Source organism: Oncorhynchus masou, chromosome 9, assembly GCF_036934945.1.
Source record: "Oncorhynchus masou masou isolate Uvic2021 chromosome 9, UVic_Omas_1.1, whole genome shotgun sequence".
Classification (NCBI taxonomy): Eukaryota; Metazoa; Chordata; class Actinopteri; order Salmoniformes; family Salmonidae; genus Oncorhynchus; species Oncorhynchus masou.
Window position 1 is genome coordinate 14,665,518 of NC_088220.1, and position 13,285 is coordinate 14,678,802.

Sequence of the window (13,285 nt, forward strand, 5' to 3'; positions counted from 1 at the left end):
GTGGTCTTGGGTCCATCCAGATATATAAACTGTAGTAGTTACATAGATCCAAGACCTGTGACAATCAAACAGGACCAGACCTGGACCCGGGTTACAAGTTTACATTTTGGACCTGAATCCGAAAGGGTCCCAGGTCCGGTATCAGGTATTCGGTTTGGATGGACCTGTGAAGACCTCTGCTTTGAAGTACTCCATTCATCACCTCTCATTAATAGTCACATAGGATTATAGTCAGTACCACAGCCTAACAAGTAACGTAATTGCAGAATGGGTTTATGCTAATCACATAGAATATTGTACTCTACCGTACACTTTAGTTAGGGTCAATCTTTCTATTTTGTTGGTGTTATTAGATTATTAAACTTTAGATGATTAGATGAGTTTATTAGTCACATGCACAGGGACGCACATGTACTTGCAGGGTACAGTGAAATGATTAAGCTCCATCTGAGTAGGTCAAAAAGAGAAGTCAATGAAACAATCATAAATAAACATAATAATAATATATACATATTTACAACTGTAACAATGATTAATATCCATTGGGGAGTGGGGGTAGGGTAAATGTCCATGGAGGGAGGGTGGGGGTGGGGGGGGGGGGCTTATTGAGCAGCCTGATGGTCTGAGGGTAGAAGCTATTGGCCACTGACAGTTTTTTTCCTCAATGCTCCTATACTGCCTGAGTCTAAGTGATGGAAGCAGGGAGAACAGGCCATGGCTCGGGTGGGTAAGGTGATTTATGAACTCCTTCCTGCGACACCTGTTGCTGTAGGTGTCCTGGAGGGCAGGCAGTGTGCACCAAATGGTGCGTCCCACCCTCTGTAGAGCCTTGCGGTCAGTGGCGGTGGAGTTGCCATTTCTTCAGCCTCCTGAGGTTGATGAGAGTCGCTGTCATGCCTTCTTCACCACGGTGTCCGTGTAGTTTGACCATTTCAGCTTCTTGGAGATTTGTACGCAGAGGAACTTGAAGATTTTGACCATATCGAAGTCGGCCCTGTTGATGAGAATGGGGTGTGCCCAACCTGGTTCCTCCTGAAGTCCACAATCAGGGTCGTGAGTTTTGTGGTGAGTTTAGAGGGCACTGTGGTATTGAAGGCCGAGCTGTAGTCAATGAACAGCATCCATTCTTGTCCAGGTGGGTGAGGGCAGTGCAATGGCGATTGCGTTGTTCATGGTACTGTCAGGGTGGTAGTCGAATTGGGGAGGAAGGGATGTGGTCTTTGACTAGCATCTCAAAGCACTTAATGATGATGGAAGTGAGTGCTACTGTTCGGTAGTCATTCAGTTCAGTTACTTTCCTTCTGATGACCCTGTTTATGACGTTCCAAATATCATGTTGACATGACAGTAAATGCCTGAAATATTCCAGTTTAAACCAATTTACTTTTAATACCAATACCAGTGAAGCCACTGCACGTTGTGACGTTCGTTTTGAGAGACTCGTGATATTGGTAAACCTAACTGACGTCGCGTGCTTCTGTTTGAGAAGCACCAAGGTAAACCAATCATTGTCAGCAATGTTTTGACGTCAACCAATAGCGAATTCAGTATTTTGCTTAGAGGCGGGATTTCTGAGAAACATTGAGCAATGGGTTAGGTTGTTAGCTAGAAAGTTAGCTAATGGCTGGGGGAAAGAGATCCTCCTCAACCCTCGCTTCGGGAGAGTTTCAGGATTCCCTGAAGTAAAAACACCCGAATATTCCACAAGAGATACCCCTGAAGGAAGTTAAGGTCAACAATAACAACGCTAATATACGTATTGTCAAGATAAGTATGCAGGATGCAGTAACCGGGACGAGAATGCTGACGGACGCCTTCGAGGACGAGATCGACTCGGTGACTCCTCGCACCCCAGCGGTAGGGATGGGGGTAGGAGCAACACCAGGAGTCGGACTCCGGGGCATAGGGATTGGTGTGGGCGGAAAGAAAGTACGATTGTTTGGCGAGCCCGGTGGGCCTACTACAGATAGACTGGATTTCAAACTGGCTGCGGCTGCAGTCCTTTCCTCTGGTCCCGGATCCAACAGCGACGAAGACGAGGTCTCAGAGGTAACGTTAGCTAGATATATGCTAGTTAGCCAGCTAGCTAGCGCGAACGTTCATCTCACTGCCTAGCCAGCTAGTTAGCTGTGGGCAGCCACCCCCTCCTAGGCTGACGAAATAACATTATAAACAACTACGAATTTGCTTCAAACATGTCTCCAGATAACTCAATTGCTCATGGGTTGTCAGACATAAGGAGAATAGTGCAAGACACCAACATAATTACACGATAACCGATGTAATGTTTTATTTATGCGGCGTAGGCTGTGACTACGGCCTAGTTCGGGTGGAAGCGATCATGCCATCGTCAGTGCTAGCTATTAAGTTAGCAATAGTCTCGCAGCACAGATACACATTCTCAACTTCGGACACTGTACACACTGGTGGGAGAGCACGTATTCACACTGTCAGAACAAGCACGGGCTGTCAATCTTGCCAATATTAAAACTAGCTAAAATTTTAAAGTAATGGTGCAATTACGTCACCTTTTATAAATTATATCACATTTAAATCCGACGGTCTTTCAATTCCTCAACACACGTTTTAGACAGCTAACGTTATTTGGCTAACTGGCTAACTGAGTGGTCGATCATCGGGCTGTCATAAATAAAGAATAGAGGGATCAGATGACACTGGTCTCAGCCTCACGAGGCAGTGCCAACTAAATGGCCAACTCTATATAACTGTCCTGCGTTGTAGCAATTTGTAACAGTCCCCTTTCAGAATTGTGCCCAACTTTACATGTGTTGGTAGGCTTACAGGGCACCACCGTTGAGGTTGATACCTGACAGTTGAACAGACATCGCGAGCTACAACATGGTCACACACGAACCACGAGTTCCTGTTCTGTCATCTGTAATGATGATAACACAACAGGTTCAACTCTAAAATCTTTCTCATGTGGATTAGTTCCCTGACACGTTTGCCCTTTGCTTGTTCACCACCAACCAATCAACATCCGCTTTCATGTCCAGTGAAGGTGTGACTTTTAAAGCCACACCTGTGGTTGCCCTGCCATACCATGCCCCACCATACCCAACCCTAACCTAACCTGTCTGTGGACTTGTGGTGGCCATGACACAATCAAGTTGTTGTCTGACTGACACATTGTTAACTGTCTGGCTATTCTGTCCATTTCCTACATAGGCACCATGCCTGCCTTGTCATTATAACTGTTGAAATGTAATTAGGCTTGCATGGCGTCATGTGACAGTCTATGGACTGTCACATAGAACACATTCTAGGATCATGTTTGCCTGGAAACCCAATGTTGAATTGCATTGACTTCTACATCAGGCAAAAGGAGTGTTTGGATCAGGAAATGTTCCTCTCACGACCTGTACAAGCCTGCAAATTTATATTTTAACATTCTAGACCGGTTGTTACTTCTGTGGGTCCTTTTTATGGTAGGAATGTCAGACAATATATCCACAGGAAAAAATAGTTAAATGACTTTATCAAAGTGCCGGAAGTGCGTTGATTTCTGTCACCTGAAGCATGTGCAGAACCATGTAAACACAAGCTCGGCAAGTATGCATGCTTCCGTTGACAGAAACCTGAACACACTAGCAGCGCTTTGGGCAGTTGTCGTTCTACTTTCCTGTGGATACAATGTCTCATTCCTACCTGCAAAAGGACCAACCACACAGATGACTGGTAAAGTAAGCTGAAATATTATTTTATTCAACATTCTGGCTGATTGAGTTTGTGCAAATGTTCCTGATTCAAACATTAATTTCTGCCCAACATATAATTCAATCCAATCGGGTTTCCAGACAAGGGTCACATCTGTGTGACCCATTTTGGAACGGCCAGACAAGACTATAACCTGACAGTGGCTCAGGACTAGGGAGCCAAATCATGATAATATGGAAAATCAATCCACTAATAAGTTTCCCATACATTTCAACAAAGGGTGTTATTTATTCATGAGGCAGTGACATTTTTTTCTGTCATGTTATAAGTCTGTCTGTCGTAACATGCACACCTGCAGAGAGCACTTTTCCATGTCATGGTGTTGGATAGATGGAAGCTGTGGAGCCTGGCATGTTAACATGGTGTAGACTACCTGTTGAGCTACCACCTCCTAATCAAACCATAAGCCACAAGTGAATAGTGAGCATTACGTCTGGAATGGATTTGAAGTTCTCGTGTTTCATTTGGGAAATGAGATGGTAGACGAGAGCAGGCAGCTATCTTTCTTGCTCTACCGTCTGTCTGTTGGGAATTGGTTGAGGCTGAATGTACAGTATATGTTTGATACCTGTGTTAAGTTTTGTGGCCTTTCTAAAAGGCCTTGAGGATGTGGCTGAAAGGGAGGTATTGTTGTGAAATGTTAGCCTAGTGGAGAGCTCACTCCTGTGGGCTGCAGCTGAACTCTGAGCTCCAGGATTAAGCAGATGCCTTTCCAGGCCTTTCCAACTCTCCGGATGCAACACAGTGCTGGGAACTGTAGTTTATTGATGGGCAGGAGTGATGGCCATTGTTGTTTGTGAGAGCCCTCTTGGAACTACATCCCCCAAAAGTAATTGTTTTCTGCATTCCAGGTGTATAGCTACATTCCTCCACACAGACTGCTGCGAGTCTATCTGTGGACTCCCAGTAGCTTTTCCTTACAGGTCCTCATCTCAGTAAAGGAATACAACTAAAGGCAGACTATTGACCAAGTTAGCCCAGTCCTCTGTTTTTATTTTGAATGCTGTTTGACAGTTGCGGATGACACATTGTTTTCATTACATATCTTTGCACACTGTAGTGCTAGGAATGTGACCAGTTTGTCTTATTTAATATTTTCTTGTGAATTTGAAACGGTTTATTACCTGTTGTCTGAAGTTTAAACATCATTAATGTTGAATTCACATGATCTATTCCCTCATTTTATCTGCACTCCTGTCACGCTCTTCATAAATCTTTGATAAGCAATGCTAGTAAACAGTACAGTAGTTTGGAACTGGAACAGGTTAGCCGGCATGTTGTTGTGTACACAGACGGACACAAGCCCCTCTCTCCGGCCCTGACCTTGGGCAACTGCAGTCCCAGCACGGAGCTGTGCCAGGGGCCTGTGCTGTATGTACTGAATTTGCTGCATGCTGTTTCCTCCATGCTGCTGTTCTGTTCTGTGTTAAAGGTTCAGCTATGGGTTAACTGATCCAGGCACCAACACCGCACCATCCTGGAGTACCTCTTCACAGCTACATACAGCCCGATAGCATACGGTCAAGGCAGCCTTTCTAGCAGTGCTAGGAACTGATGGATATGGTTTTCAAATCAAGACCGTGGCTCGCTCTGTTTACACTACACTAACTTCTCAGAGCCTGCTTGGCTTGATTGGCCCCACTCGAGAGAACATTATGCAGGCCGGTGGTGTTGATATGGAACGGATGTCACTCCATGCATGTTTTTGAGATGTTTATTATGGAACACTTGTTTTGCTCCTTGACCCACATCGAAGTCTCGAGTCTTTTCAGTTATTACACACACAAAGCAACAAACTAATGTTTCTAGTCAAAAGACAAAATCCCCTTAAAGGGATCAGCATAATATGAACCACCATTTTAGAAAACATTTTAAGGAGTTTGTACATCAAAAATGCTTGTTAATTAGCGGTCCAAGTTGTGAGGTAGAAAACTGAGATGGGAATCTGTGTCAGTCACAAAGCTACTACATAAAGCCCCTGGATCTCAGATGTTCCATAGCTCGGCTGGCCTTTTGCGCTCAGCTCAGGATAACTCACTACTGTACAGAGCTAAGCCATTCATCAAACAACGGTTCCAGACTGGAGAAACAGCATCTGTTCTCTCCCATCCACATCAAAAATAAAAATGACCTCTACACATTATCTCCATTTAAAAAAAAAATCATAATTTAACCAACACCTGATCTATTTGATGACTACGTGTCTACCATTTGGTTTTGAAGTATTGAAAACAAAACAATTGATTTGAATGATAAGTATTTTTATAATCAACATGAAAAGGTAAGAAGCGCTCATCATTTCAAATAGTCTACATATTGAGCAGCATATAACACTAAATAGCTGGACGAGTAGCCTATAAAAGGAACAAATGAATTATTTAGGCTATATTATTAGTCTAATTCAATTATTTGGCTGCCATTAACATTCAGCGCTCAGCTTTTAAACTGTTTTGTTGTATTAAATCATGATAGTCTATAAATTGCGCATGTAGGCTGTGACTTACTTAGAATTAAATTAAACTGTGCTTTTGATTTCACTTTTAGGAACAAGTTTGGCCAGACTCTCTTGTGGCTTCAGCCTCATGCGGTTTTTCCTGGAGAGCAGGTCAGCAGCGGAGAATACCCTCTCCCTGCTTGCAAAGCCACTGGGGATGCTAAACACCCTTTTGGCCACTCTTGCCAGACTGGGCAGGGATGCGAGGTTGTCTTTCCATAAGGTGATAATGTCTTCGTCTGCTTTACTTCTCATGGCCTCCACGTCGGACTCCGCCTCCTCCACGTCGGGCGCCGCCTCCTCCGTGTCGGACGCCGCCGCCTCTTAGTCCATCATTTGTGTCCTCAAGACCAGTTGTTTTGAAGGCCTTGACCATGTTGCTTGCGCTGTCAGTCACCACTTGTATCAGCTGTCGCTGCACGTTCTAGTTCCTCAGGACACTTTGACATTTCTGCTAAATGGCCTCTGCTGTGTGGTGTCCTTGTATGTGCTTGTAGCTCAGCAACACCACGTGGCCTTTATATTTTCCGTCAATTAAACAAGTGACAAGCCCCCCACCCCAGGAAACTGCCCCTCCTTCTTTTAGTCCAAATGTCAGTTGACACAACGAAACCATCACCTAGTTGCAATTGGTCTCTCGGCTTGGCTTTGATTTGGAGGGAGTGGGGAATGAGGGTGTCTCTGACCATACTATAGCAAGGCGGTTTGTAGCCTGGTTGAGTTGTACATGTAATGTACCGGATCCCTTCCCATTATCCTTTAGTCAGGGGCTCAAAGTCCAAGTAAACCATTTTGAAGCCTCCAATTTGCTCTTTATCTTTACGTCTTGAAAAGTAATATTGGATTGTGTCTTTCTCCTGCAAAGTGAGTTGCTGCTGCGTCTCCTCTGTAAATACAAATTATGACTGACCCCAATTAGTCGACTGGTCGTTTGTTTGGTCGATCAAGTAATTTTTTTGTTGAGCAGCATCAAATATATATATTTTTTTTATGACTCATGACACCTGTCTCATTCACGCCCATCTCATTTAACTAGTCCATTGCGGAGGACGAGGCTCGTCCATTGCGGAGGACGAGGCTCGTCCATTGCGGAGGACGAGGCTCGTCCATTGCGGAGGACGAGGCTCGTCCATTGCGGAGGACGGGCTCGTCCATTGCGGAGGACGAGGCTCGTCCATTGCGGAGGACGAGGCTCGTCCATTGCGGAGGACGAGGCTCGTCCATTGCGGAGGACGAGGCTCGTCCATTGCGGAGGACGAGGCTCGTCCATTGCGGAGGACGAGGGATGGCACAGTCCAAGAAGGGGAGTGTGGCTAATATGCACAATGAACGTCTCTCTCAGAATGTGTGCTCTCTCGTCAATGTGTTCACATGAATTGTTTCGTAACTTAATTGTGTGAATTGTTTGCATTTGATTGTTAGTGTCTATCAACTCCCCATTACATATATCACCAGTAGTACATTTACCATGAATTCCTATTTCTCATCTACAATGTCTATGGTAATTTTTATTAATGCATTCATATTTATTATTATTATTCCAGTGTCTTACTGTTCCTGGAACAAAATGTTTTTGTATAATGTTTCTTTAGGTAGGCCTAAAGGTTTTTAGGTAAAGTGTAACTATCAAAACGGAAAGCTCCTTGGAAGAACTAAAATGTCAGGCCTATTGGTCCAAAATCAATGATAGCCTATTGTATAGATAGTAGAACGAAAATGATCAGATTTTTGGTCTATAAATCCTTTGCTACAATGACAGTTAGCTAGCTACCCACCTCGTTCCTTTCTGTTAGCATGTGCATGTAGTACACCACCATGCTTTTGGGATGCGTGTCTTTTCAGATTCCACAATGATTCTTTATTTGTAGAGACTCCCTCTCTTGGTCTTCCTCTTTGTAAGTCACCTTGATTTTGCACCTCTGTTTTATCAACTTCTTGATGAAGTGTTTAGCAAACTCCATGACAGTAGCTAAAGCAGCACGCAAGTAGCCTGCAAATGCATGCTGGGCTGGGAATGCCCTCTGCTGGTGAAGTGAGCGCTACCGGAGAAAAATTTGAGCGTCTAGAAGGCCAACCCTCCAGCCTTGGGGAAACTTGCCCCGAGCTCCAGTCAAATTGGGCACTCCTTTACATTCTGCTCACATTCTCTGGAGTGGTGTCGCTTCTCCCCCAACTCTAGCAAACACCGCTGATTAAACAAATTGCATTCTAAACTGAAGGTCGTGATTATTGGAGTTAGGTATGTTTGGTATTTTATTAGGATCCCTATTAGCTGTTGCAAAAGCAGCAGCTACTTTTCTTGGGGTCCACACAAAACATGAAACATGAAGCTGGGGGGAAAGTGCGACACCAATCAGACCCCTGAGGACTGGAGCTGCCCATCCTTGATCGAAAGCAACTCCCAGCACAGTGAATGCATACATTTTAACCTCTTACATCTATGGGGGCGCTATTTCATTTTTGGATGAAAAACGTTCCCGTTTTAAACAAGATATTTTGTCACAAAAAGATGCTCGACTATGCATATAATTGATAGCTTTCGAAAGAAAACACTCTGACGTGTCCAGAAATACCAAGATATTCTCTGTGCGTGCCTTAGTACGTGAGCTTCAGGCAAAACCAAGATGAGATGGCATCCAGGAAATGACAAGGATTTTTGAGGCTCTGTTTTCCATTGTCTCCTTATATGGCTGTGAATGCGAGAGGAATGAGCCTGCCCTTTCTGTCGTTTCCCCAAGGTGTCTGCAGCATTGTGACGTATTTGTAGGCAGATCATTGGAAGATTGACCATAAGAGACCACATTTACCAGGTGTCCGCCCGGTGTCCTGCGCCGAAATTGGTGCGCAAAAGTCACCTGCCAGTATTTTTCCATGGGATGCAGAGAGGAAAGCAAGCTTCCACGAACTGCATATCAATGAAGAGATATGTGAAAAAACACCTTGAGGATTGATTCCAAACAACGTTTGCCATGTTTCGGTCGATATTATGTAGTTAATCCGGAAAAAGTTTTACGTTGTAGGTGACTGAATTTTCGTTTCGTTTCGGTAGCCAGACGCAATGTAGAAAACGGAACGATTTCTCCTACACACAGACGCTTTCAGGAAAAACTGCGCATTTGGTATGTAACTGAGAGTCTCCTCATTGAAAACATCAGAAGTTCTTCAAAGGTAAATGATTTTATTTATTTGGTTATCTGGTTTTTGTGAAAATGTTGCGTGCTAAATGCTACTCAAAATGCTATGCTAGCTTTGCATACTCTTACACAAATTAGTCAATTTCTATGGTTCAAAAGCATATTTTGAAAATCTGAGATGACAGTGTTGTTAAGAAAAGGCTAAGCTTGAGAGCAGACGCATTATTTTCATTTTATTTGCGATTTTCAGAAATCGTTAACGTTGCGTTATGCTAATGAGCCTGAGGCTTTAGTCACAAACCCGGATCCGGGATGGGGAGTTTCAAGAAGTTTTAAGTAGTGATGCACCGATATGACATTTTTGACCGATATCTGATATTTTCCTTGCCAAAAAAACCCCAATACCGATAACCGATATAAACATTTTTAGTGGCCTTTTGACCTCTAGCGTTGAGAATCCCGTATCCGGGAGCGTAATCATAGCCTCAAGCTCATTACCATAACGCAACATTAACTATTCATGAAAATCGCACATTAAATGAAATAAATATATTGGCTCACAAGCTTAGCCTTTTGCTAACAACACTGTCATCTCAGATTTTCAAAAAATGCTTTTCAACCATAGCGACACAAGCATTTGTGTAAGAGTATTGATAGCTAGCATAGCATTAAGCCTAGCATTCTGCAGGCAACATTTTCACAAAAACAAGAAAAGCATTCAAATAAAATCATTTACCTTTGAAGAACTTCAGATGTTTTCAATGAGGAGACTCTCAGTTAGATAGCAAATGTTCAGTTTTTCCAAAAAGATTATTTGTGTAGGAGAAATCGCTCCGTTTTGTTGATCACGTTTGGCTAAGAAAAAAAAACAAATTCAGTCATTACAACGCCAAACTTTTTTCCAAATTAACTTTTTCACATATCTATCGATGATAAATCATTCGTGGCAGTTGACTTTCTCTTCTGAATCAAATGGAAACGCGCATGCAGCTGGAGATTACGCAATAATTTTGACTGAGGACACCGGGCGGACACCTGGTAAATGTAGTCTCTTATGGTCAATCTTCCAATGATATGCCTACAAATACGTCACAATGCTGCAGACACCTTGGGGAAACGACAGAAAGTGTAGGCTCATTCCTGGCGCATTCACAGCCATATAAGGAGACATTGGAACACAGCGCATTCAAAATCTGGGGCATTTCCTGTTTGAAATTTCATCTTGGTTTCGCCTGTAGCATTAGTTCTGGGGCCTTTCCTTCGATCTTGACTTGTCTCCCAGTCCCTGCTGCTGAAAATCATCCCCACAGCTTGATGTTTCCTCCATGGCATTCAGGCCAAAGAGTTCAAGAGTTCTTGTTTCTCATGGTCAGAGTCATTTAAGTGCCTTTTGGCAAACTCCAAGCAGGCTGTCATGTGCCTTTTACCGAGAAGTGGCTTCCATTTGGCCACAAAGGCCTGATTGGTGGAGGGTTACAAAGATGGTTGTCCCTTTAGAAAGTTCTCCCATCTCCACAGAGGAACTCTGCAGAGTGACCATGAGGTTCTTTGTCACCACGCTGACCAAGGCCCTTGCTCAATGTGCCTTATCAAATCATGTCCAATCAATTGAATTTGCCACAGGTGGACTCCAATCAAGTTGTAGAGACATCTCAAGGATGATCCATGGAAACAGGAGGCACCTGAGCTCAATTTCGAGGCTCATAGCAAAGGGTCTGAATATTAATTAAGTTACCTGTTTTTTTTTTATTTTTAAAAATAAATTAGAAAACAAATGCTTTCGCATTGTCGTTATGGGGTAGTAGATTGAACATTTTATTTTATCCACTTTAGAATAAGGCTGTAACGTAACAAAATGTGTGAAGGTCAAAGGGTCTGACACTGCATTCGGAAAGTATTATCTGAAGCCTTGGCTTGACGGAGTCTTCCTCAATGCCCAGGCCGTGTCCTTAATAAGGCCTCTGTGCCAGTGTGAACGTGTCAAGCAGTTGGAGGGAAGGACTTGGCATCAGACCTGAAGAGACTCCTCCGTGTGTACAGAATGTCTGGTCAACAAGTCGAAAAACTAACACATGCCTGAGGCCTACATATAGGACAGGGACTCCTTCAGAAATGACAGTGAGGTTTTGTTTTCCCTGTCCCCGCCTGCCCTACAGGGTTCCCATAGTTCATGCTTGCCCTTACAGCGGTCCCGTAGTTCATGCTTGCCCTTACAGCGGTCCCGTAGTTCATGCTTTCCCTTACAGCGGTCCCGTAGTTCATGCTATCCCTTACAGCGGTCCCGTAGTTCATGCTAGCACTTACAGCGGTCCCGTAGTTCATGCTAGCCCTTACAGCGGTCCCGTAGTTCATGCTAGCCCATGCTAGCTAGGTCCCGTAGTTGTTTGACCTAATAAAAAGCTGGTCCATTTAATAGGTCTAGAGCAGCATACCGATTTAATAGGATGATTTTATATATATATATTTGTAATAATGGCAATTACAACAATACTGAATGAACAATGAACACTTATTTTCTTAATATAATACATACATAAAATCAATTTAATCTCAAATATATAAGGAAACCTGTAAAAGTGCCATGTAAAAAGGCTAACGTTTAAGTTCCTTGCTCAGAACATGAGAACATATGAAAGCTGGTGGTTCCTTTTAACATAAGTCTTCAATATTCCCAGTTAAGAAGTTTTAGGTTGTAGTTATTATAGGAATTATGGTGCATTGACTATTTCTCTCTATACCATTTGTATGTTATTTACCTTTGACTATTGGATGTTCTTATAGGCACTGTAGTATTACCAGCCTAATCCAAGGAGTTGATAGGCTTGAAGTCATAAACAGCGCTGTGCTTCAAGCGTTGCTAAGAGCTGCTGGCAAACACAGTAAAGTGCTGTTTGAATGAATACTTACGAGCCTGCTGCTGCCTACAACCGCTCTATCAAATATGAAATCATTAGCTTAATTATAATATAATAAACACATACGAGCCTTAGGTCATTAATATGGTTAAATCCGGAAACTATCATTTCGAAAACAAAATGTTTATTTTGGTGAAATACGTTCCATATTTTATCGAACAGGTGGCAACCCTAAGTCTAAATATTGCTGTTACATTGAATGTTGTGCAATGTTTTGCAATAATTATGTAAAAATCTGTTAAATTAATTACGGTCTTTGTTGGGAAGAAATGGTCTTCACACAGTTCGCAATGAGCCAGGCGGCCCAAACTGCTGCATATAACCTGACTCTGCTTGCACAGAACGCAAGAGAAGTGACACAATTTCCCTAGTTAATATTGCCTGCTAACAGGAATTTATTTTAACTAAATATGCACGTAAAAAATAATTAGATATATATGCATACAGTGGGGCAAAAAAAGTATTGTCAGCCACCAATTGTGCAAGACTGAATCTGCAATAGGTCAGCAGCTTGGTTTGAAGAAATCAACTGTGGGAGCAATTATTAGGAAATGGAAGACGTACAAGATCACTGATAATTTCCCTCGATCTGGGGCTCCACGCAAGATCTCACCGCGTGGGGTCAAAATGATAAAAAAATCCCAGAACCACACGGGGGGACCTAGTGAATGACCTGCAGAGAGCTGGGACCAAAGTAACAAAGCCTACCATCAGTAACACACTACGGCGCCAGAGACTCAAATCCTGCAGTGCCAGACGTGTCCCCCTGCCAGTACATGTCAGTACATGTCCAGGCCCGTCTGAAGTTTGCTAGAGTGCATTTGGATGATCCAGAAGAAGATTGGGAGAATGTCATATGGTCAGATGAAACCAAAATATAACTTTTTGGTAAAAACTCAACTTGTCGTGTTTGGAGGACAAAGAATGCTGAGTTGCATCCAAAGAACACCATACCTACTGTGAAGCATGGGGGTGGAAACATTATGCTTTGGGGCTGTTTTTCT

The 13,285-nt window shown here is 43.1% G+C and overlaps 1 protein-coding gene across 13 annotated transcripts in view; it reads left to right on the forward strand.

The window, feature by feature from the left end:
- Positions 1–1,598: 1,598 nt before the first annotated feature.
- Positions 1,599–13,285, forward strand: part of LOC135545557 (ankyrin repeat and KH domain-containing protein 1-like) — a 66,479-nt gene continuing 54,792 nt past the window's right edge. For all 13 annotated transcript variants that reach the window (XM_064973237.1, XM_064973244.1, XM_064973245.1 and 10 more), the window contains exon 1: positions 1,599–2,049. In XM_064973237.1, the coding sequence (XP_064829309.1) occupies positions 1,774–2,049 (276 nt within the window). In that variant the 5' untranslated portion in view covers positions 1,599–1,773. The remainder of the gene's footprint in view (positions 2,050–13,285) is intronic.